The following is a 21,985-nucleotide window of genomic DNA, read 5'->3' as shown; positions in this document are numbered from 1 at the left end:
CCATTCACATTTACTAATCTCAACTCGTTCTAAATATATGAGTGGCAGCCCTCGTGTTTAGGGCGAGCTAATTAAAGGAAGGACTTGAGGTAAAAAAATATAACATAATTTAAAAAAGATTTGTAGGCTTTAATGTGTTGGGCTACTAAATTAGAAAAGGAATAATTTGATTCCCGACTAAAACGGATGAGGACGTCATGGTAACTAAAGAAAGAATTTTACTTAAATGGAATCAATGGAAAATTATGCCCGACAAAGAAAATATAATACGGCTAAATTGCATCGTATTTTTTTATGTTCATTTTATAGAAGGATACTATGAGACATTATGTTTGAACAAAACATCATTTTTTTTCACTACAACGCACGGGCATACGTACTAGTACTAGTTAAAATCATCTTCCTGCAGAAAACTATTTGTCCAACAAAAGAAGCGAGTAGAAGCAATGCCCGGAGCCAACGGTCGAATGAGATTTGGAAAGTGCAGTGCCCTGCTTGTTTATGTTATCGGCTGGATTGTTCTCTCGGTGACATACTGAGCCTGAGATTCAAGTCAGCTAAGCAAGTATGGAGACAGCTTAAACATGTTACATGTACGACCCCGTGACACACAACATGTGGAAATGCCAGCTAAATTCAGTCAACGCTTGCACTAGCTGCATTTTTTACACCTTGCTCCCCTGTAAGCCGGAGCTCTATGCATGAATTTAGGGCGTGTTTGGTTACATTGTCAATTTAGTCTGGCCCGACGAGCCTGACTATTGAACCAGTTTGAGGGGATGCAGGTCAAAAAAATCCAGATGCATATAGTTTGGTTGCCTGCATGCCTCTAGTTGTATGAGACAATCATTTTTGACCCGGCATTTAGTTGCCCGCATTGCATTAGGCGGACATATGACATGGTGTTTGGCTGCAACCTGTATAAGGTGTTGTCGTCACTTCTAACTAGTGGCGAGCATACCACACAGAATCGGAACATGCGGCGCCATCTACTTAAACAAATGAAAGCTCATCCTAACTACTATCAAATGACAGTTCAAATTATTAAGAGACATTGGCTAAATAGGGGATAGTTCACCGGTGTTGCTGCTACTAGATCTTCCTCTTCCTCTTCTTTTGCTTCTGCTGCTGCTTCTGCTACTGCTGCTGCCGCTTCTTGTTCTTCTTTCATCTTCTTCAAATCCTATACTGACCTCTATTAAGCCACATCTCCTCTGCTCACTTCAACATTTTGTTCTTCTAAGCGTTATTGTCAAATGCCTCCACATCATGGCCGGAGCTAACAACATCGTCAGGCTCGACATCTTCCTCCTCAGGCACGTGTTCATCAAAGCCCCACTGGAGGATCCAGTTATGCAGAATGTGCAACAAGTGAGAACTAGTTTAACCTGAGTGGAGTATGGGTGGAAAATGACTTCTGATCCAGAATCTTAAACCTATTCTTTAGAGCTCCAAATGCCCTCTCAAGTCTCAACAGTTACTCTAAGGCTGGATCTGAGATTAAACAGCTCCTGTGCAGTCCTAAGATAGTTCCTACCAGAGAACTCGTTGAGATGGTACCTGATTTTCCTGAAGGGTGGAAGAATACCCCGCCGACATGCATAGCCAGCATCTCCAAGGTAGAACTTGCCGTCGGGGATGTTGATCCCATCAGGTCGACTCATGTTGTCACTGAGAATGTTAGCATCATGCGCTGACCCCTCCCAGCCAGCTAGCACATATGTGAACTTCAGATGAAAGTCAACAGCAACAAGCACATTCTGACTTGTGTAGTGCTACCTCCCCCTGTATGCTGTAGACTGTGACCTAGGAACTCTGACGGTGACATGAGTACCATCTATTGCCCCAATGCAATCCTGAAAATGTCAACACAAGCCTGTGTTAGTGCTCAACTTGAACAATACAAGCATATCAAGCCATGAATAGTGTATATTGTCAATGCTCACCTTAAAGTATGGATACCATCTTGGGCTTCCACGAATCTTGGGTGGAGTCTGACCAGATGGTCTCCTGATCATCTTTCCTCTAAGCTCCCCAATAGCAAAAAGCACTTGCTTGAAGTATCTAGAGATGATCTCCATTGATCTCCTGAACGTGTTGTGAATGACCCTGAACATGGCCACTTTCTCTTCGACACTGGTGATGATACTATCTTGTAGCAGCCCCCTGCTCCTGAAGGTCTCGACAAGCCTGGCAAATGATGCTCTTTTTATTCGAAGCATCCATAGAGCCTCGACGTCATTACAGTTGTAAATGTAGTTCAGATTTTGGGTTCTCTCATGTTCCTGGAGAAACAATGGACCATAGCGGATCAAAGGTCTCTCAGCACGACGAACAGCTGTCTGGTGCATGAACATGACCCATGCCTGAATCACACTAATCAGTGCTGCTGCCTGGATTATCAGCCTCATCCGTGCGTCCATAACCAAGTCGACATCGACGGTTTGTTCAGTGGGAAATCGATCCTACACCTAGCCTAACGGCCTAACCACTGAGCTAACAAAGGGGGGAGGGGGTGCTGCTTACTGGCATCGGAGACGAGGACGGCGTAGGGGGAGCCATGGCACAAACTAGGTCGACCAGACGGTGGCCAACAGCAAGGGGAGCACCAGATCCGCCGCAAACGCCGCCGCCTGCTCTAGCGCAGATCTGAAATCGCAGCCGCCGGCTCTAGCGCAGATCTGAAATCGTAGCCGCCACCGGTGGTGAGGCGGTAGGGAAGAAAGGGGGGCAGTGACTATGGGTGAGCGAGTGAAAGGAGGGTGATGCTAGATTTGGCGCCGGGGCGGCGCGCCAGATTTCCATCTCCCGCCATCCCCCCTCGCCTTCACCTCGCTCCCGCCCGTGCAACCTCGCGCCGCACTCAGCCTGCCTCACGAGAAACTACCGATCCGAGTGTTTCCAGCGAGCCAGGCTCTGGGCTGCTTTGAGAAGCATGCGATGCAGGCCCAATAAAAAAACCATGCAACCAAACAGGTCTATCCCTTTTCGCGCGGGTCTGGTTGGGCTCGATGCGGGCAACCAAACACACCCTTGGCAGTGCGAATTTTGTTAGCGGTGAGCTCCCACACAACCTCTGAAAGTGCCAAGGCGTACGTGCATGGTTTCCAATTCTGAACACAGCCTCTGAAAGTGCCAAGGTGCACAAGAAATGCTGCAGCGATCCGTGCTTCCGAGCGTGCGCGTACGTAGGTGATCCTTGCGCTTTGCACTGCAGGGTACGGGGCAGAAGGAGAAGAAGAAGGCGAATGCTGCAGGCACTTCTTGGTTCTTGCGCAATGCGCAGCAGTATAAATACGGGGGAACACCACCCCCAACCAACGGCCCAACCGCCTCGCCACCGCCTCCCACACCAATTCTTCAAACTCCCGCCATCCCCAACGGCTGCCTCCATGGCCTCCTCCACCATGCCCCCCGCCGCCTCCTCCTCCATCTCCATGTCCTCCGCCGCCTCCTCCTCCTCGCGGCCCCCCGCCGACGCAGCGCTCGCTTCGAGCCTCGACTACGACACGACCTTTCCGGTTCTCGGGAGTTCGCCGTCGCGTCCTCCCAGGGACGGGAGAGCTGCGCCGCCGCCGCGTCCTCCGGGGAAGAGCGAGGACCGTCGGAGAGGAGGGAAGACGCCCAGCTACACGCTCGACAGGGACACCGTCGGCATGTCGCTTGGTTCGCTCCACGGGCGCACGGACGATACCGCAGCGGAGACGACTGCGGCCACGGCCGAGGCGGCGCCGGCGACGACCTCTTCCGCGCCTGCCACGACGCCCTCGGCGGGGACGAGCTCCGCGCGTCCACCGACCTGCGCCGCCCCGGGAAGCTTCGCCGCAGCGGCGGCGGTTCTCTCAGGTGCGATCAGTTCCGGCCGAGTTTTCCTGTTGATTTCTTGCTTTCTTGCAAGCTAGCTAATCGGAGGAATTCGTTCAGGGGCTCCCGCCCTGCTGCCTGCTGTGCAGGTGTTCGGCGACTACCGCTTCGGGTACACGATGGGCGACCTCTTCCAGGACCTCGGGTTGCTGCCGGACCTCCGGCAGCATCTCCAGGTCGTCAACGAGCCGAGGCATCCGCCGCCGCTCCAGTTTCAGATGCAGCCGCCGCTCCGGTCCCAGCGGCTTCAGGCCCCCCGCTACTTCAACGCGCCTCCGCCCCAGTTCGTGCCGCCGAGCTTCGGGCAGCAGTTCCAGGTCTCAGCTCGCCCGCTACACCAGCGGGATGCAGTTCTCGGCGCCGCCCCAGTTCGCGTCGTGCCCTCCGGTGTTCATACGGGTTCAGTTCGAGCATCAGCAGCGGTCCTTCACGGGTTTCGTCAGGGTACAGGACAGGTACACTACGATTTTGAACAGAATTTTTTCATGAACTGCAACTGGTGGTGTTCAGATTTCGGTGTAGATGCTATTAGCTGCATTGCAATGATCTCTTGGGGTATATTTTTGTGCTAATCTGCTTGTGCTTGATACAGTTTACTGAAACTGTTTTAGTCCCAGAAACAGTTTACTGAAACTGTTGTAGTCTGAAAAAACAGTTAGCTGAAACTCTTGTATAGTCTGAAAAAACAGTTATCTAAAACTCTTGTTGTCTAAAACTCATAGGTGTTAGGAATTGTCTGCAACTGTTGCAATCTTGTTGATAAGTAGATTAAGATATGTTATTGGGGGAATAAATCATTATGGAACTTAAAACTCCAAATCATTTGAATTAGCCAATTTGTCAGGACAGGTACACCATGATTTTGCACAGGAATTTTTCATGAACTGCAACTGAAGGTCTTTGATTAAATTGTCATGCACAACGTTCAGATTCTGGTGTAGATGCTGTTTTCTGCAATACAATGATCTTTTGGGGTTTATTATTGTGCTAATCTGCTAGTGCTTGATACGATTTACTGAAACTTTTTTACTCCCAGAAACAGTTTACTGAAACTGTTGTAGTCTGAAAAAACAGTTAACTGAAACTCTTGTAGTCTAAAACTGATAGGTTTTGGGAATTGTCTGCATGCAACTATTGTAATCTTGTAGATAAGTAAAATAAGATCTGTTATTGGGGGAATAAATCATTATGGAACTTAAAACACCCACTCAGTTGATCATCTCCTTTTGTCCTTAGCGTAGAAGATGCTGTGGTATCCATTTGAATTAGTGTCGAATAACTATGTGAAAAAAGTTCAGGTTCTAACAATACTAAATTAAATGAATCTGATTTATGCACATAAGCTATATTCAGGTTTTGTACATGAGCTGTAATCTTAGATCTTGTTTCTTTTTATTCTACAAAATTCTGAGAGCTAGATTGTTCATCTGCCTCCTTCAGATCTTCTTTGGCGAGAATGTACTCTGATCTTGAATCTATTATGCAGAATGTACAGATGTTGGTGTAGATACTATTTTACTGCATGAAAATATTTAGAATCTTACTTTAGTTGAGTGCTAATCTGATCGTGCTTGGAAAAAGGTTATTATAGAAGAGTAAAAGTAGTTCATTTAGGATTTGGTAGTTGCCTGAAACTGTTGCAGTCTTATACAAGAGTAAGAGTAGTTTGATTTGCCATGTGGATTTGGTCAGTCCTTGATTCAGATAGTTCAGTTTCATTATGGAACATTTGCCTATAGATAGATTGGCAAATCAAGTTCAGTCATCTGATTTCACCTTTGCAGATAATATACTAATTTTCTAACCTCTGAATTAATTCCTCAAAAAACAAACCTCTGAACATAATTCAGTTAGCTTTTTTTTTTTAAATAACACATTTATAATCATTACAAACATGTCACATCACATTGTTTGAAGGTACAGGACAGGTACACTAACGTTTTGCACAGGAATTTGTCATGCACAGTAACTGAAGGTCATTGATTTAATTTGTCATGCACAACGTTCAGATTCTGGTGTAGATGCTGTTTGCTGCATTACAATGATCTTTTGGGGTTTATTATTGTGCTAATCTGCTAGTGCTTGATACAATTTACTGAAACTTTTTTACTCCCAGAAACAGTTTACTGAAACTGTTGTAGGAAAAAACAGTTAACTGAAACTCTTGTAGTCTAAAACCGATAGGTTTTGGGAATTGTCTGCATGCAACTGTTGTAATCTTGTAGATAAGTAAAATAAGATCTGTCATAGGGGGAATAAATTATTATGAAACTTAAAACTCCAAATCAGTTGATTATTCATCTCCTTTTGGCCTTAACATAGAAGATGGTGATATCCATTTGATTTAGCCCATTTTACTTGCGTCGAATAAGTGTGTGAACAAAATTCAGGTTCCAACAATTCTAATTAAATGAATCATATTTCTGCCCAGGAGCTGTATTCAGGTTTTGTACATGAGCTGTAATCTTGGTCTTGTTTTTTCTTTATCTGCAAAATTCTGAGATTTAGAGCAATTCTTGTCCCGTTCTTTCTGAATCTGCGGTTTCTAAACGATTCTTTGCGACCAAATGCAGGGGACGATGCAGTACTTGGTGCAGCCCAGCCGCGGCGACTCCGGCAGCTGCGGGGTCATTCTCCTCCGCACGGGGGCGCTGGACTGGGAGGTTCGCTGCATCCGGTCGGCAGGCGATGGCGACGACGCCATGCCCAGCACGATTGGTAACGCCATCAAGTGGGGCACCGCTGGTGAGAGCCTCCCTGCATGTCTCTAGCTAACTGCAACGTACCTTGTTTGTTATGCAAGAAATTTTGTAGATAGGTTACAAGAAATGTACCGTAAATAAAGGTTAAATATGCTTGGGTAATTAATATTTACGTATTTGCTCTTGACTTCAGTTAAGGTCGGGGGGCTGAAGGCGGCGAGGGACGTGTTGTTGGCGCGTGGGAGGTTCGGGGGCGGGGTGGCGATCCGACTCGGGGTGGCCACCAACATTGGGGCCACGTACTGGTTCCTGGGGCTCAAGGACTGGGTCGGTGAGCTCATGGGTGCACCGCCACGGTATCGCCCCACGGAGTCGTGGAGCTGGCTAGATATTATGGGATGTCCAATCCCCCAGGACTTAAAGGGTGAGTCAGGCTTGCACTCAAGGAATTAAGAGGTTGCATCATCAACATCATGATTATTATTCCTTCTTGAGCTAGCTAGCTAGCTAGCTAGCTCGGCCGGCTGGGCCTGGGCTGACCTTGTTGTGTTGTGATTTCAGACACGTGCAGTCAGAGCTCCTGCCTGATGTGCTTGGAGGCCCAGCACCGGCTGGCGTTCGAGAGGAGGCACGGCAGCGATACGTTCCCGTATTACATCCCTGATTCCACGGCCAAGGACTTGGTGACGAGATGCAAGGCTGCCCGCGTCTGGACCCGCAAGGACGGCGCCACCGTTGACAACGTGCTGAAGCAAATCCAGCGGGCCGGCGGGGCGGAGGCTTGGCCAGACCAGGACGGCTGGGGGCGGCGGTGCAACCTCCAGGTCAAGTCATGGGAAACCTGGTCGTCCAAGCGGCTGCCCTCTGCCTCCAGCCTCGCGCGTATGATCCGCACTGAGGGGCCGCTCATCGGTTGTTTGGTCGTCGGAGAGGATTACTACGCCCATGGCTGGGAGAAGCGAGTATACAGGGGAGGCTCGGGAAAGAAGGCAGGGCCTCACGGCGTGGTCTGCACGGGATACCGGTACGAGCAGGGCGAGGAGAAGATACAGGTGGTGGAGAACCACTATTGGGATGGGCCTGCCCGGTGGATTTCCAGAACGGCCTTCACGGCCTTTACCCAGATCAAGGTTGAGCCTCTGGACGCCTCCGCTCTCTTTATCGGGAAGGAGGTGAGCTGGTGGCGCCGCCTTGAGCGCAGGCTTTGGAGGGAAGAGACGTGCTGGTGGCTCCGCCGCCATTGTATTAGCGAGCAATGGAACAAGACCATGGCTCTTGACATGAAGCACTAGGTTTCACCTGTAGGACAGTGGGGAAAAGGACACTGGTACATGTAGGGAGTGACTATTATTGATTCCTTACATGCAATGCAAGACCCTTCACTTTTTCTTTTCTTTTTGAAATGTGCAACACCCTTCGCTTGATAGGCACACTTAGGACTAGCTAGCTAGCTAGGCAGTTTAGATTTTAATCAAGCAATGGTATGATGTATTCATGTGCAAGTGATCATTTACAATTTTAATAATAACTAGCACAAATGCCAGTGCGCTGCAATGGGAGAAAAAGAATAAGAAAACACTACGACATGGCGGGCATATGCCCCGACGGGCATAGACATTGGCGTCTCGCCCATGATGTCATCATCACACAAGCAGTGGGTTGTACATCTCCACTCCTTGACGAGATTAGACGGCACTAGTATGGTTGGCTGGTTGCACACCACGATAAACGCTTGCACCGTATTTTTTTCAAAAAAAAAAGAAGTATAGAACACCCTTACCCTAATTTTTACCTAATAATAAAGCACGCAGGGCTTCTGCCCGTCTATCGCGCCAATTTGCAAAAAAGCCCCTGTGTTTTCATGAAATCAACCCGCAGTCCACATTTAAGTCACACCGAACCGTTATTTTACAGTTTTTTAAACCCCCCCTGACTTTTTAGGTATTCCATCTACGGATCATATTTAAGTCAAACAAATGTTTTTCTAAACCATCCATATCTTTTAAACCGTAACTCCGATTTAAACATGTTATATATGAAATTTGATTAGAAAAATATGTAGAATATGAATATAAGATTATTTTAACCTATTAAGTATTTATAAATATTATTTTGGAAGATATTTAATTCAAACAAATGGTTTTCTAAATTATACGTATCTTTTAAACCGTAATTCCAACTTATAACTATAGCGCACGATCCATTTTTTTTCATACAGGCGGCGATCCGGATTGCAAATAAACACCCACTATAATCATATAGGGAAAAGAAAACATCGAGAACTACACATGCATACCTCTGAATACGTCGTAGGGGAAAACAACAGATTTCTCATCGCGAGTGTGAGAGAAAGCGAGAGAGAGGGAGAGGGAGGAGAGAGGGAGAGAGAGACGTCTTAGGATTAACCACATTCTAACACGTTTTGGTTTGTGTGAACGCTAAGGCCACCGCCGGCGAGGGTGAGAAGAAGGATAAGCGGCAACACAAATATGATGTGTCGCTAAAATAAAGGAGATGAACCTATTGTGGTCTTGAGTGATGGTTGTTCTGTTAAGAGTGTGTGTTGTGTTTTTCTCCCGTTGCAACGCACGGGCTCTTTTGCTAGTTAATAAGAAAGGCTCAAGGGCCCTCTCCACCGGCCCACACCCTCAATATCAAAACGGAATACCACAATGACACCGCTTATCCTCCATCTCACCCCTTGCCAACGATAGCTTACGGATGTTAAATAACAACTATGCTAAAAGTATTTAGTGATTTGTATTTATAACCCATCTCACATCATATAATGATATAAGAAGATGTAAAGAAACATCGTTTGGAAAATAATTTCTAGATTATCATGCTGTTTAGAATTATTACTATAGAGTTTAAAATAAGTAAATTTGAATTAGCAAGTTGGAAGGAAATTGTACACTGTAATTCCAAGTCCAACAGTCCAACTTAGAAGGCTCCATCAAATATAGACGGATCCATCAAATATAATGTACATCGATGGTCTGAATTCTTCCCTTTTTAAGACATCCATGAACATTCAATTACATTTTAGTTCCATAGCCCAAGATCAATTGTGAATCATGAACCCTAAGAAACGGGATCAAGGAGTCAATATTGAACTTTAAAATGGAAAGATGAAACATTATGGTACATACATGTTCCTGTGGGGAACCTCTGTACCTCTCCGTAGCGCACTGTAGCGTCACATGAAGCCACCCAGCAGCCAACAAACAAGATTGACCTGTCAAAAGTAGATCCCTCAAAAATCCCTAGCATCAACTGTAAATCAAACCGGGAGCTTCTTCCATAGAATGTAGATGTCATAGCACCACAACAGCACACGCTCCACAATGTTAGTAGCAGAATCTTGTGCATCCATATTTTGTGAAGGCGGCGAGGCGCTCGTCCGTGACTAGCCGTCGATGGCATCCACTGCGTGACTGCATCCACGGAAAGTCATCCCATTGACGGTTGCTACCTCTTGAGCACTGTGTTGGATTTCCTTAAAGAGGAAAGGTGATGCAGCACAGTAGCGTAAGTATTTCCCTCAGTTTTTGAGAACCAAGGTATCAATCCAGTAGGAGGCTACGCGCGAGTCCCTCGTACCTACACAAAGCAAATAACTCCTTGCAACCAACGCGATTAGGGGTTGTCAATCCCTTCACGGTCACTTACGAGAGTGAGATCTGATAGAGATGATAGATAATATTTTTGGTATTTTTGTGATAAAGATGCAAAGTAAAATAAAAGAAAAGTAAAAGGAAAAGGCAATGAATAAAGTGATGGAAGATTAATATGATGAAGATAGGCATGGGGGCCATAGGTTTCACTAGTGGCTTCTCTCATGAGCATAAGTATTTTACGGCGGGTGAACAAATTACCGTTGAGCAATTGACAGAATTGAGTATAGTTATGAGAATATCTAGGTATGATCATGTATATATGCATCACGTCCGAGACAAGTAGACCGACTCCTGCCTCCATCTACTACTATTACTCCACTCATCGACCGCTATCCAGCATGCATCTAGAGTATTAAGTTCAAGAAAACAGAGTAACGCCTTAAGCAAGATGACATGATGTAGAGGGATAAATTCATGTAATATGATTAAAAATCCATCTTGTTATCCTCGATGGCAACAATACAATACGTGCCTTGCTGCCCCTACTGTCACTGGGAAAGGACACCGCAAGATTGAACCCAAAGCTAAGCACTTCTCCCATTGCAAGAAAAACCAATCTAGTAGGCCAAACCAAACTGATAATTCGAAGAGACTTGCAAAGATAACCAATCATACATAAAAGAATTCAGAGAAGATTCAAATATTGTTCATAGATAATCTTGATCATAAACCCACAATTCATCGGTCTCAACAAACACACCGCAAAAAGAAGATTACATCGAATAGATCTCCACGAGAGAGGGGGAGAACATTGTATTGAGATCCAAAAAGAGAGAAGAAGCCATCTAGCTACTATGGACCCAAAGGTCTGAAGTAAACTACTCACACTTGATCGGAGAGGCTATGGTGATGATGTAGAAGCCCTCCGTGATGGATGCCCCCTCCGGCGGAGCTCCGGAACAGGCCCCAAGATGGGATCTCGTGGGTACAGAAGGTTGCGGCAGTGGAATTAGGTTTTTTGCTCCGTATCTGATCGTTTGGGGGTACGTAGGTATATATAGGAGGAAGGAGTATGTCGGTGGAGCAACGTGGGGCCCATTAAGGTGGAGGGCGCGCCTGGGGGGGGGGGGAGGGCGCGCCCCCTACCTCGTGCCCACCTCCTTTCTTTCTTGACATAGGGTCCAAGTCTCCTGGATCATATTCGGTGAGAAAATCACGTTCCTGAATGTTTCATTCTGTTTGGACTCCGTTTGATATTCCGTTTCTTTGAAACTCTGAAATAGGCAAAAAAACAACAATTCTGGGCTGGGCCTCCGGTTAATAGGTTAGTCCAAAAATAATATAAAAGTGGAAAATAAAGCCCAATATTGTCCAAAATAGTAGATAATATAGTAAGGAGCAATCAAAAATTATAGATACGTTGGAGACGTATCAGGCATCCCCAAGCTTAATTCCTGCTCATCCTCGAGTAGGTAAATGATAAAAACAGAATTTTTGATGCGGAGTGCTACTTGGCATAATTTCAATATAATTCTTCTTAATTGTGGTATGAATATTCAGATACGGAAGATTCAAGACAAAAGTTCATATTGACATAAAAATAATAATACTTCAAGCATACTAACAAAGCAATCATGTATTCTCAAAATAACATGGCCAAAGAAAGTTATCCCTACAAAATCATGTAGTCTGGCTATGCTCTATCTTCACCACACAAAGTATTTAAATCATGCACAACCCCGATGAAAAGCCAAGCAATTGTTTCATACTTTTGACATTCTCAAAACTTTTTCAATCTTCACGCAATACATGAGCGTGAGCCATGGATATAGCACTATATATGGAATAGAATGGTGGTTGTGGAAAAGACAAAAAGGGAGAAGATAGTCTCACATAAACTAGGCGTATGAACGGGCTATGGAGATGTCCATTAATAGATATCAATGTGAGTGAGTAGGGATTGCCATGCAACGGATGCACTAGAGCTATAAGTATATGAAAGCTCAACAAAAGAAACTAAGTGTGTGTGCATCCAACTCACTTGCTCACGAAGACCTAGAGCATTTTAAGGAAGCCCATCATTGGAATATACAAGCCAAGTTCTATAATGAAAAATTCTCACTAGTATATGAAAGTGACAAAATGAGAGACTCTCTATCATGAAGATCGTGGTGCTACTTTGAAGCACAAGTGTGGCAAAAGGATAGTAACATTGTCCCTTCTCTCTTTTTCTCTCATTTTTTTATTTGGGCCTTTTTCTCCTTTTTATGGCCTTTTTTTCGTCTGGAGTCTCATCCCGACTTGTGGGGGAATCATAGTCTCCATCATCCTTTCCTCACTTGGGACAATGCTCTAATAATGATGATCATCACACTTTTATTTTCTTACAACTCAACAATTACAACTCAATACTTAGAACAAAATATGACTCTATATGAATGCCTCCGGCGGTGTACCGGGATATGCAATGTATCAAGAGTGACATGTATGAAAGAATTATGAACGGTGGCTTTGCCACAAATACGATGTCAACTACATGATCATGCAAAGCAATATGACTATGATGGATCGCGTCATAATAAACGGAACAGTGGAAAGTTGCATGGCAATATATCTCGAAATGGATATGGAAATGCCATGATACGTAGGTATGGTGTCTGTTTTGAGGAAGGTATATGGTAGGTGTATGATACCGGCAAAAAGTGCGCGGTATTAGAGAGGCTAGCAATGGTGGAAGGAGGAAGAGTGCGTATAATCCATGGACTCAACATTAGTCATGAAGAACTCATATACTTATTGCAAAAATCTACAAGTTATCAAAGCAAAGTATTACGCGCATGCTCCTAGGGGGATAGATTGGTAGGAAAAGACCATCGCTCATCCCCGACCGCCACTCATAAGGAAGACAATCAATAAATAAATCATGCTCCGACTTCATCACATAACGGTTCACCATACGTGCATGCTACGGGAATCACAAACTTTAACACAAGTATTTCTCAAATTCACAACTACTCAACTAGCATGACTCTAATATCACCATCTTCATATCTCAAAATAATTATCAAGCATCAAACTTCTCATAGTATTCAACACACTCAAAAGAAAGTTTTACAAATCTTGAATACCAAGCATATTAGGATTATTTAAGCAAATTACCATGCTATTAAAGACTCTCAAAATAATCTAAGTGAAGCATGAGAGATCAATAGTTTCTATAAAACAAATCCACCACCATGTTCTAAAAGATATAAGTGAAGTACTAGAGCAAAACTATATAGCTCAAAGATATAAGCGAAGCACATAGAGTATTCTAACAAATTCCAAATCATTTTTGGCTCTCTCAAAAGGTGTGTACAGAAAGGATGATTGTGGTAAACTAAAAATCAAAGACTCAAATCATACAAGATGCTCCAAGCAAAACACATATCATGTGGTGAATAAAAATATAGCTCCAAGTAAAGTTACCGATGGAAGTAGACGAAAGAGGGGATGCCTTCCGGGGCATCCCCAATCTTTGACTTTTTGGTGTCCTTAGATTATCTTGGGGGTGCCATGGGCATCCCCAAGCTTAGGCTCTTGCCACTCCTTGTTCCATAATCCATCAAAATCTTTCACCCAAAACTTGAAAACTTCACAACACAAAACTTAACAGAAATCTCGTGAGCTCCGTTAGCGAAAGAAAACAAAAGACCACTTCAAGGTACTGTAATGAACTCATTCTTTATTTATATTGGTGTTAAACCTGCTGTATTCCAACTTCTTTATGGTTTATAAACTATTTTACTAGCCATAGATTCATCAAAATAAGCAAACAACACACGAAAAACAGAATCTGTCAAAAACAGAATAGTCTTTAGTAATCTGTAACTAACACAAACTTATGGAACTCCAAAAATTCAGCCAAAATAGGAAGACCTAGGTAATTTGTTTATTGATCAGAAGCAATTGGAATCGGTATTTTATCACGTTCTGGTGATTTTTAACAATTGTTTTCGTTAACAGAAAGTTTCTGGAAATTACAGCAAGATTAAATAACTATCATCCAAGAAGATCCTATAGGTTTAACTTGGCACAAACACTAATTAAAACATAAAAACACATCTAACCAGAGGCTAGATCTAAGATTTATTCCTAAACAGAAGCAAAAGCAAAAAAACAAAAAATAAAATTGGTTGCCTCCCAACAAGCGCTATTGTTTAACGCCCCTAGCTAGGCATAAAAGCAAGGATAGATCTAGGTATTGCCGTAATAGTGGTATGAAAAATCATGAAAACTTCTCTCATATTCTCTACGTTCAGCACCAAGTTTTCTTTGAGGCAAGCAAAAATAATTAAAAGGGCTAAATTTAATGGGACAAAAGTCCCTAAGATCAATCTCGGGAGGTATGGGTTCCTCCCTAGGCCCTTTGTATTGCACAACCAATTCATCATTAAGAGCATTCTTTTGGCAAAAATTCACAAGCCTTCGTTCAAGAGGAAAACCTAGTCCATTATTCAGAATAGCAAAATCATCATTAAGCTCGGAAATTCTATCAACTAGAACATCGGCAGGAACCTTTTTCCTAAGATTTTCATTATAAGCCATATGATCTAGAGATTGTAAACGCATCATGTCTTCTTGATTAAAAAGGATAGCTTCGATGGGAGGATGACTAGCATCTACCCTATAATGCGCACAGATTTATTTAGCCTCTTTTATTATAAATCTAAACTCATGAGCCAAAAAGATAGTGGCGGCACGCTTAACAGAAGAATGCTCAATATTAGAGAATTTTAAGAAAATTCTTTGTATGCAAGGATGCATGTGCATAAATTGCCTTTCAAGATCAACTACAAGCATGGCAATAGTGTCCGCAAGACTACTAGTTCTATGGAGAATAGAACCACCCATAGAGGGCAAAGCACCGGCACAAGTAAAGAAATCTTGAATAACTCCTTTTCCAATAATATTACCACTACCATTTCGAAATCTTTTTGTATGCAAAGTAGGGGGTTCTTCAGCAGGAGCATCGAAATTCTCTAAGATATTATTATTGTCCATATCGGAAATAATTTCCCCAAATTCAGACATAACGACGGATACAACGAGGGGCAAAAAGAAGAAGGTGAACGGAAAAGAGAGGGCGAATAAAACGGCAAGGGTGAAGTGGTGGAGAGGAAAACGAGAGGCAAATGGCAAATAATGTAATGCGAGAGATAAGGGATTGTGATGGGTACTTGGTATGTTGACTTTCGCGTAGACTCCCCGGCAACGGTGCCAGAAATTGCTCGTTGTCGGGAGTCAAATCTTGACTTGACTTCGCGTAAGCATCCCCGGCAACGGCGCCAGAAATTCTTCTTGCTACCTCTTGAGCACTACGTTGGATTTCCTTGAAGAGGAAAGGTGATGCAGCACAGTACCGTAAGCATTTCCCTCAGTTTTTGAGAACCAAGATATCAATCTAGTAGGAGGCTACGCGTGAGTCCCTTGTACCTACACAAAGCAAATAACTCCTCGCAACCAACGCGATTAGGGGTTGTCAATCCCTTCACGGTCACTTACGAGAGTGAGATCTGATAGAGATGATAGATAATATTTTTGGTATTTTTGTGATAAAGATGCAAAGTAAAATAAAAGAAAATTAAAAGGCAAAGGCAATAAATAAAGTGATGGAAGATTAATATGATGAAGATAGGCCCGGGGGCCATAGGTTTCACTAGTGGCTTCTCTCATGAGCATAAGTATTTTACGGTGGGTGAACGAATTACTGTTGAGCAATTGACAGAATTGAGCATAGTTATGAGAATATCTAGGTATGATCATGTATATAGGCATCACGTCCGAGACAAGTAGACCGACTCTTGCCTGCATCTACTACTATTACTCCACTCATCGACCGCTATCCAGCATGCATCTAGAGTATTAAGTTCAAGAAAATAGAGTAACACCTTAAGCAAGATGACATGATGTAGAGGGATAAATTCATGCAATATGATAAAAACCCCATCTTGTTATCCTCGATGGCAACAATACAATACGTGCCTTGCTGCCCCTACTGTCACTTGGAAAGGACACCGCAAGATTGAACCCAAAGCTAAGCACTTCTCCCATTGCAAGAAAAACCAATCTAGTAGGCCAAACCAAACTGATAATTTGAAGAGACTTGCAAAGATAACCAATCATACATAAAAGAATTCAGGGAAGACTCAAATATTGTTCATAGATAATCTTGATCATAAACCCACAATTCATCGGTCTCAACAAACACATCGCAAAAAGAAGATTACATCGAATAGATCTCCACGAGAGAGGGGGAGAACATTGTATTGAGATCCAAAAAGAGAGAAGACGCCATCTAGCTACTAACTATGGACCCGAAGGTCTAAAGTAAACTACTCACACTTCTTCGGAGAGGCTATTGTGATGATGTAGAAGCCCTCCGTGATGGATGCCCCCTCCGGCGGAGCTCCGGAACAGGCCCCAAGATGGGATCTTGTGGGTACAGAAGGTTGCGGCGGTGGAATTAGGTTTTTGGCTCCGTATATGATCGTTTGGGGGTACGTAGGTATATATAGGAGGAAGGAGTACATCGGTGGAGCAACGTGGGGCCCACGAGGGTGGAGGGCGCGCCCCTACCTCGTGCCCACCTCCTTTCTTTCTTGACGTAGGGTCCAAGTCTCCTGGATCATATTCGGTGAGAAAATCACGTTCGCAAAGGTTTCATTCCGTTTGGAATCCGTTTGATATTCTGTTTCTTTGAAACTCTGAAATAGGCAAAAAACAGCAATTCTGGGATGGGCCTCTGGTTAATAGGTTAGTCCCAAAAATAATATAAAAGTGAAAAATAAAGCCCAATATTGTCCAAAACAGTAGATAATATAGCATGGAGCAATCAAAAATTATAGATACGTTGGAAACGTATCAACGGTATCCTGGGCTAGGGGGTACCAACCTAGCCAGTTCGTGCACTTCGGGCTGGGCCGACGGGCTCTCATTCTTCACAAGATGGATTCCGGGGGTCGTACGCTAGGGAGAAGATCAAGACCGCATCTACCGAAGACTTTCCATATACTCCAAGACCTCTTCCGCCGCCTCCAAGCCAGGGTACCTACCTTGTAACCATAGATGCCCTACTCGGTGTGTATATAAGCCGAGGGGTTTAGCCCATGGAGGGAACATCAACGCAATCTCATTCTCCTAGCCCTAGAGTTAGAACACATCTGAAGATCTTGAGGTAGATCAACTATGTACTTGTAACATCTCCATCAATATAAAGAAGAGTAGGACGTAGGGTTTTACCTCCATTAAGAGGGCCCAAACCTAGGAAAACATCATCTCCCTGTTCCTATTACCATCTGCCCAAGATCCACAGCTCGGGATCCCCTACCCCGAGATCTGTCGGTTTTTACACCGACACTGGTGCTTTCATTGAGAGTTTCGCTGTGAGATCGACAGAAGGATCGATGGATCATCTGCAAATAACTTACGACAACGGTTGCAGGAATGTTATTGTCCCCGACAAACTCTTTGTGTTCGGCGGCCTGACCTTCTGCACCGACTCGGCTGGCCATCTGGCCTCCGAGGAGAACTATGCCCCAGGTCAGATCATGACCTTTGAAGGCTTGGAGTACACCACGGATTCCCGTGGGGAGCTCCTCCTAACAAGCTGGACTACCAGCCAGGGGGTGGAGTCTCCTGACGATGGAATCCCAACTCTGGGACCATCTTCGTTGAGAACGCCGGGCTGCGATCTTTGGCATTGCCAGAGAGCCCCGACGTAACGACCCCAGATGATATCTCCTCGACCCCTGCTTCGGATTCGAATCCGGCCCCTATCTTTGAATCTGCATCAAATTCAGAGCTGATCCCGACGCTGGACCTAGAATCGTCCATGGGTCCTCTCCGCGCTAAGACCACACCGAGCTATGCCGGCCGTACTTCGAGTCAGCCTGTCCGTGACTATCGAAGAGTTGTCTCACGTAAACGAGATGCTTGACCACATCCAGAGCATGTCAATCATGGACGGCAAGACTTCAGTTTACGACAAAATCGGACTTAAAATCAATGACCGGGAAATTTACATCCCACCACCACCCACCTAGTTTCCACCATCGATGATTTAACTGATATACTCGACTACGATGAAGCAACCGACATGGATGAAGATGTCAAGGGCCTCTCTGGAAACACCTCACCGTTGAGAAAAACCAGCAAATGGATAGCAACATCAACCTGCGATGTCTACATGGTTGACACCCCAAAGTCCCCTCCAAGACGTCGGTGCAGACACAGAAGGGGTACCAACGGGGAACCCAGCGGGAACAATGCTACTGCCGACACGGTGGCTAAAGATGTAGAGCACCCAAGGGAGGACTTTCAAGCCTCCCCAGATCGCCATGTCGACCCCGAAGGAATTCCAACAACTCGGATCCCGATGACCTCTTTGAAGGGGCCGATGATAACTACATGCCAGAATCTGAGGAGGACGCGAGCCTCGGAACTGAAGACCTTATAGTTCCAGAAAACCCCGTTGAGCAGGAGCGCTTTCGGCGGCGCCTAGTCGCTACCACTCGAAGCATGAAGCAGAAACAACAACAACCGCAGGCCAATGAAGATGTGCTAAATGACAAGTGGGTCAAAATACTTTCGGTCGAACAAGACCTTGCAGAACGGCACCATACCGCGCCTAAATCTTACCCACGTAGATGCTTACTGCCTGAATTCGACGATGAACTAACCGTTGATGTACTTGACCGTCCCCCTCAAGGATGAGACTGGCTAGCACGGGAGGATTTCCACACTCAGCCCATTCCTCGCCATTATGGCAAGGACCCGGTGGATTATTTAGACCCTCACGACATTCAATGACATATTGAGGCAAACCGAGCGCCTCCTAAGTCCATCTACGGATCACGAGGACGTGCGCCTGTCGGGACGGACGGTTACAATGCCTGGTTAGACAGGAACAGTCGAGCCCGATACCAAGCCTACACACGGCTTTCTCCCGACCTCCGAAGGGATACCACTCGGTTCCGAGGTCTAGCACACCCGAGCTGTTTTACAGACAGGGCAATGGAACATCAATTCCCAGAAGGGTTTAATCCCATCAATATAGAATCATACGATGGCACGGATTGAAGATTTTCTTCTCCATATTCACATGGCTAATGGATATGACCTCCACGCCATCAAATACTTGCCGCTCAATGATAATCCCCAAGTGCAAGGAATCATCATAGCAAATTCCAAATATGGAAGTGATAAGTATGGAGTGTCAAACCCACAAGGAGCTAAAGGTAAGATCAATATTCTTTCAAGTCCTATCTGGCACTGATACGACTCTACGTACACCGAACGTTTGCTTCCATCTAGAAACGAGAAATAAACTACGTTGTGGATATGAAGAGGATAACTTTGCATGATATCGGAGAGCTAAAATATAAAAATAGGTGATGTTAACATAAAGTTAGAATATATTATAATATATTACAAATAGCGAGTGTGGAATAATGATGGGTTGCTGTGCGAAATTGTCCTAGGCAATTGTTAACAAGATCGATAATCATTATTGCAATTTCATATGAAGGAGAGGCATAAGCTAACATACTTTCTCTACTTGGATCATATGCACTTATGATTGGAACTCTAGCAAGCATCCGCAACTACTAAAGATCATTAAGGTAAGCATCCGCAACTACTAAAGATCATTAAGGTAAAACCCAACCATAGCATTAAAGTATCAAGTCCCCTTTATCCCATACGCAACAACCCCCTTACTTGGGTTTAAGCTTCTATCACTCTAGCAACCCACTATAAGTGAATCATTAACGTATTGCAACACCCTACAGCTGGAATCCTTCACGTGTGTGCGGCACGGAAGGCACCATAGGACAACACCAAAATAAAACATATAACTCAAACCAATCTAGATCATCAATCAACCCAAAAGACAAAAGAAATCTACTCAAAACATCATAGGATGGCAACACATCATTGGATCATAATATGTGGCATAAAGCACCATGTTCAAGTAGGGGATTACAGCGGGGTGCGGGAGAGAGGGCCGCTTAAAAGAGATGAGGAAGGTGACGAAGATGGTGATGTTGATGAAGACGATCACCGCGACGATGGTTCCCCCGGTGGCACTCCGGCGTCACCGAGAGAGAGGGGGAGAGAGTCTTCCCCTTGTACTTCCTCCTCCATGGCCTCCCCCATAGATGGGGAGAGGTTCTCCCTCTAGTCCTTGGCCTCCATGGTGTTGATGGCTGTAAGTGCATCTAGTGCCCCTTAGTGATTTTGGTGTATTGAAGACTTATAGGTTAAGGGACTAATGCGTGTGTGAGTGTACACAGGTCTATAAGTCTATGAGGAGTTTGATATTTACAGGAAAAGTCGACCCCTAAAAATGAACATCTTCGACTGAAGATTTTGGTATTTCCGAAGACTTTCATGAAGACTTTGAAAGTGAAGAAATTGGTGTGACCTTGAAGACTTTGTATTCTTTCGAGGAACATGAAGCGAGAAGACTTTTGTTTTCGTAGTTTCATTTTCTCTTTCTTGAGTCATAGGAAACACCGTACTGTTAAAGGGGGTCGAGGAAATACTAAGGAAAAATTTCCATGTGATGCTCAACTCAAAATCCTACACCTACCAATCCCTTCGAGTGAAGCCATTGGAAATCTCTTACAGACCAGTCAATTTCTTTAGTGATAGAGACGAAGTTCTTCTAGTCTCTGAGGAATTTGTCCTGACTGAGGAGTTAGGAATTCGCCAGTGCAGATTGCCTACACAGTGAGGAACATGATAGCCGTGAGGATTTTACTACTCAAAATTCCGACCGTTGCTGTGCTATGCGCCAGCTGTCCCAAAATATCTATCTACCTAACAGTCATATCATTGAAGGGCATTTATGTCTTATCATGTTGGGATGCTCCCTAGGCTATAAATAGCCGCCCCTACAACCACTAGCTGGTTGGTTGCTCCGAGAGAAACTGACACTTGTCATTTGAGAGCAACACATCCTCCGAGGACTTTGAGCGAAAATCATCAAGTGAGGAAAAACCAAAAACCCAAACACCTACAAACCCCAAGTGATTGAGCATCACTGAAGAGATTGATCCTGAGTGGATCCGACGCTTGTTACCTTTGAAGACTGTGCTTCTTCCAGATGGTTAGGCGTCATGGTCTAGAGCATCCAAGAGGAATTGTGGATCGCCGAGTGACCAAGTTTGTGAAGGTTCAGAAGTCGCCTGAAGACTTACCATGAGTGATTGGATGAGGTCTGTGTGACCTTAGTTCAAGGAGAATACGGTGAGGACTGGGTGTCTTGGACTAAGTGTCCTTGACTGGGTGTCCGGGACTGTGTGTCCTCAAGTTTAAATACTCAGTCGCTCCAACCAGGCGTACAACTGAGACAGCAGTTGGAACTGGTCTACCAAATCATTGTCTTCACCAAGCTTACTGGTTCTATTTCCTCAACTCTTTCATTTCCTCATAACCGTGTTGTGTGTTTGTTCATATCTGTGTTTGAAGACTTTGACTGAAGACTTTCTCAATTTCCTCAGTTCAATTTCTTCAGTCTGTTTGTCTTCATCCTGTGTTATCCTGTGATTACGCTTCCTGTACTCCGTGCCTGTCTTCATTTCGTCATGATGACTATGCTTGTATTCTGTTATGTTTACTGTTGAGTACTTATTCCGCTGCTAGTAGTTCTTTGCTAAGGAATTTCCTCACCGGCAAATTCCTCAGTGAAGAATTTCATAAAAATCGCCTATTCACCCCCTCTAGTCAATATAACGCACTTTCAATTGGTATCAG

General features: G+C 44.4%; 2 protein-coding genes across 2 annotated transcripts; one reads left to right on the top strand and one right to left on the bottom strand.

Moving 5' to 3' along the window:
• Nucleotides 1-1,239: 1,239 nt before the first annotated feature.
• Nucleotides 1,240-2,411, bottom strand: LOC147963749 (uncharacterized). Its single transcript, XM_087529682.1, has 4 exons — nucleotides 1,947-2,411; nucleotides 1,780-1,856; nucleotides 1,482-1,671; nucleotides 1,240-1,338 (listed from the first exon to the last, which is right to left on the bottom strand). Exons 1-4 carry the CDS (start codon nucleotides 2,409-2,411, stop codon nucleotides 1,240-1,242), a joined length of 831 nt encoding a protein of 276 aa, XP_087385808.1.
• Nucleotides 2,412-3,392: 981 nt separating this feature from the next.
• LOC147963748 (uncharacterized) lies at nucleotides 3,393-7,858 on the top strand. Its single transcript, XM_087526566.1, has 5 exons — nucleotides 3,393-3,846; nucleotides 3,925-4,319; nucleotides 6,438-6,609; nucleotides 6,760-6,990; nucleotides 7,128-7,858. Exons 1-5 carry the CDS (start codon nucleotides 3,393-3,395, stop codon nucleotides 7,856-7,858), a joined length of 1,983 nt encoding a protein of 660 aa, XP_087382692.1.
• Nucleotides 7,859-21,985: the final 14,127 nt, after the last annotated feature.

This window comes from Triticum urartu, chromosome 6A (genome assembly GCF_056163025.1).
Source record: "Triticum urartu cultivar PI428250 chromosome 6A, HENAU_Tu73, whole genome shotgun sequence".
Lineage (NCBI taxonomy): Eukaryota > Viridiplantae > Streptophyta > Magnoliopsida > Poales > Poaceae > Triticum > Triticum urartu.
Note: the sequence above shows the minus strand (reverse complement) of the source record. Positions and strands in the feature narration are given on the sequence as shown.

Coding starts and splice junctions, on each gene's coding strand:
- LOC147963749 (XM_087529682.1), bottom strand. CDS start 2,411: ATGAGGCTGATAATCCAGGCAGCAGCACTGATTAGTGTGATTCAGGCA. Junction 1,857..1,946: donor GATGGTATCCATACTTTAAG/GTGAGCATTGAC, acceptor TGACATTTTCAG/GATTGCATTGGGGCAATAGA. Junction 1,672..1,779: donor TCTACAGCATACAGGGGGAG/GTAGCACTACAC, acceptor TAACATTCTCAG/TGACAACATGAGTCGACCTG.
- LOC147963748 (XM_087526566.1), top strand. CDS start 3,393: ATGGCCTCCTCCACCATGCCCCCCGCCGCCTCCTCCTCCATCTCCATG. Junction 3,847..3,924: donor AGCGGCGGCGGTTCTCTCAG/GTGCGATCAGTT, acceptor GAATTCGTTCAG/GGGCTCCCGCCCTGCTGCCT. Junction 6,610..6,759: donor CATCAAGTGGGGCACCGCTG/GTGAGAGCCTCC, acceptor TCTTGACTTCAG/TTAAGGTCGGGGGGCTGAAG.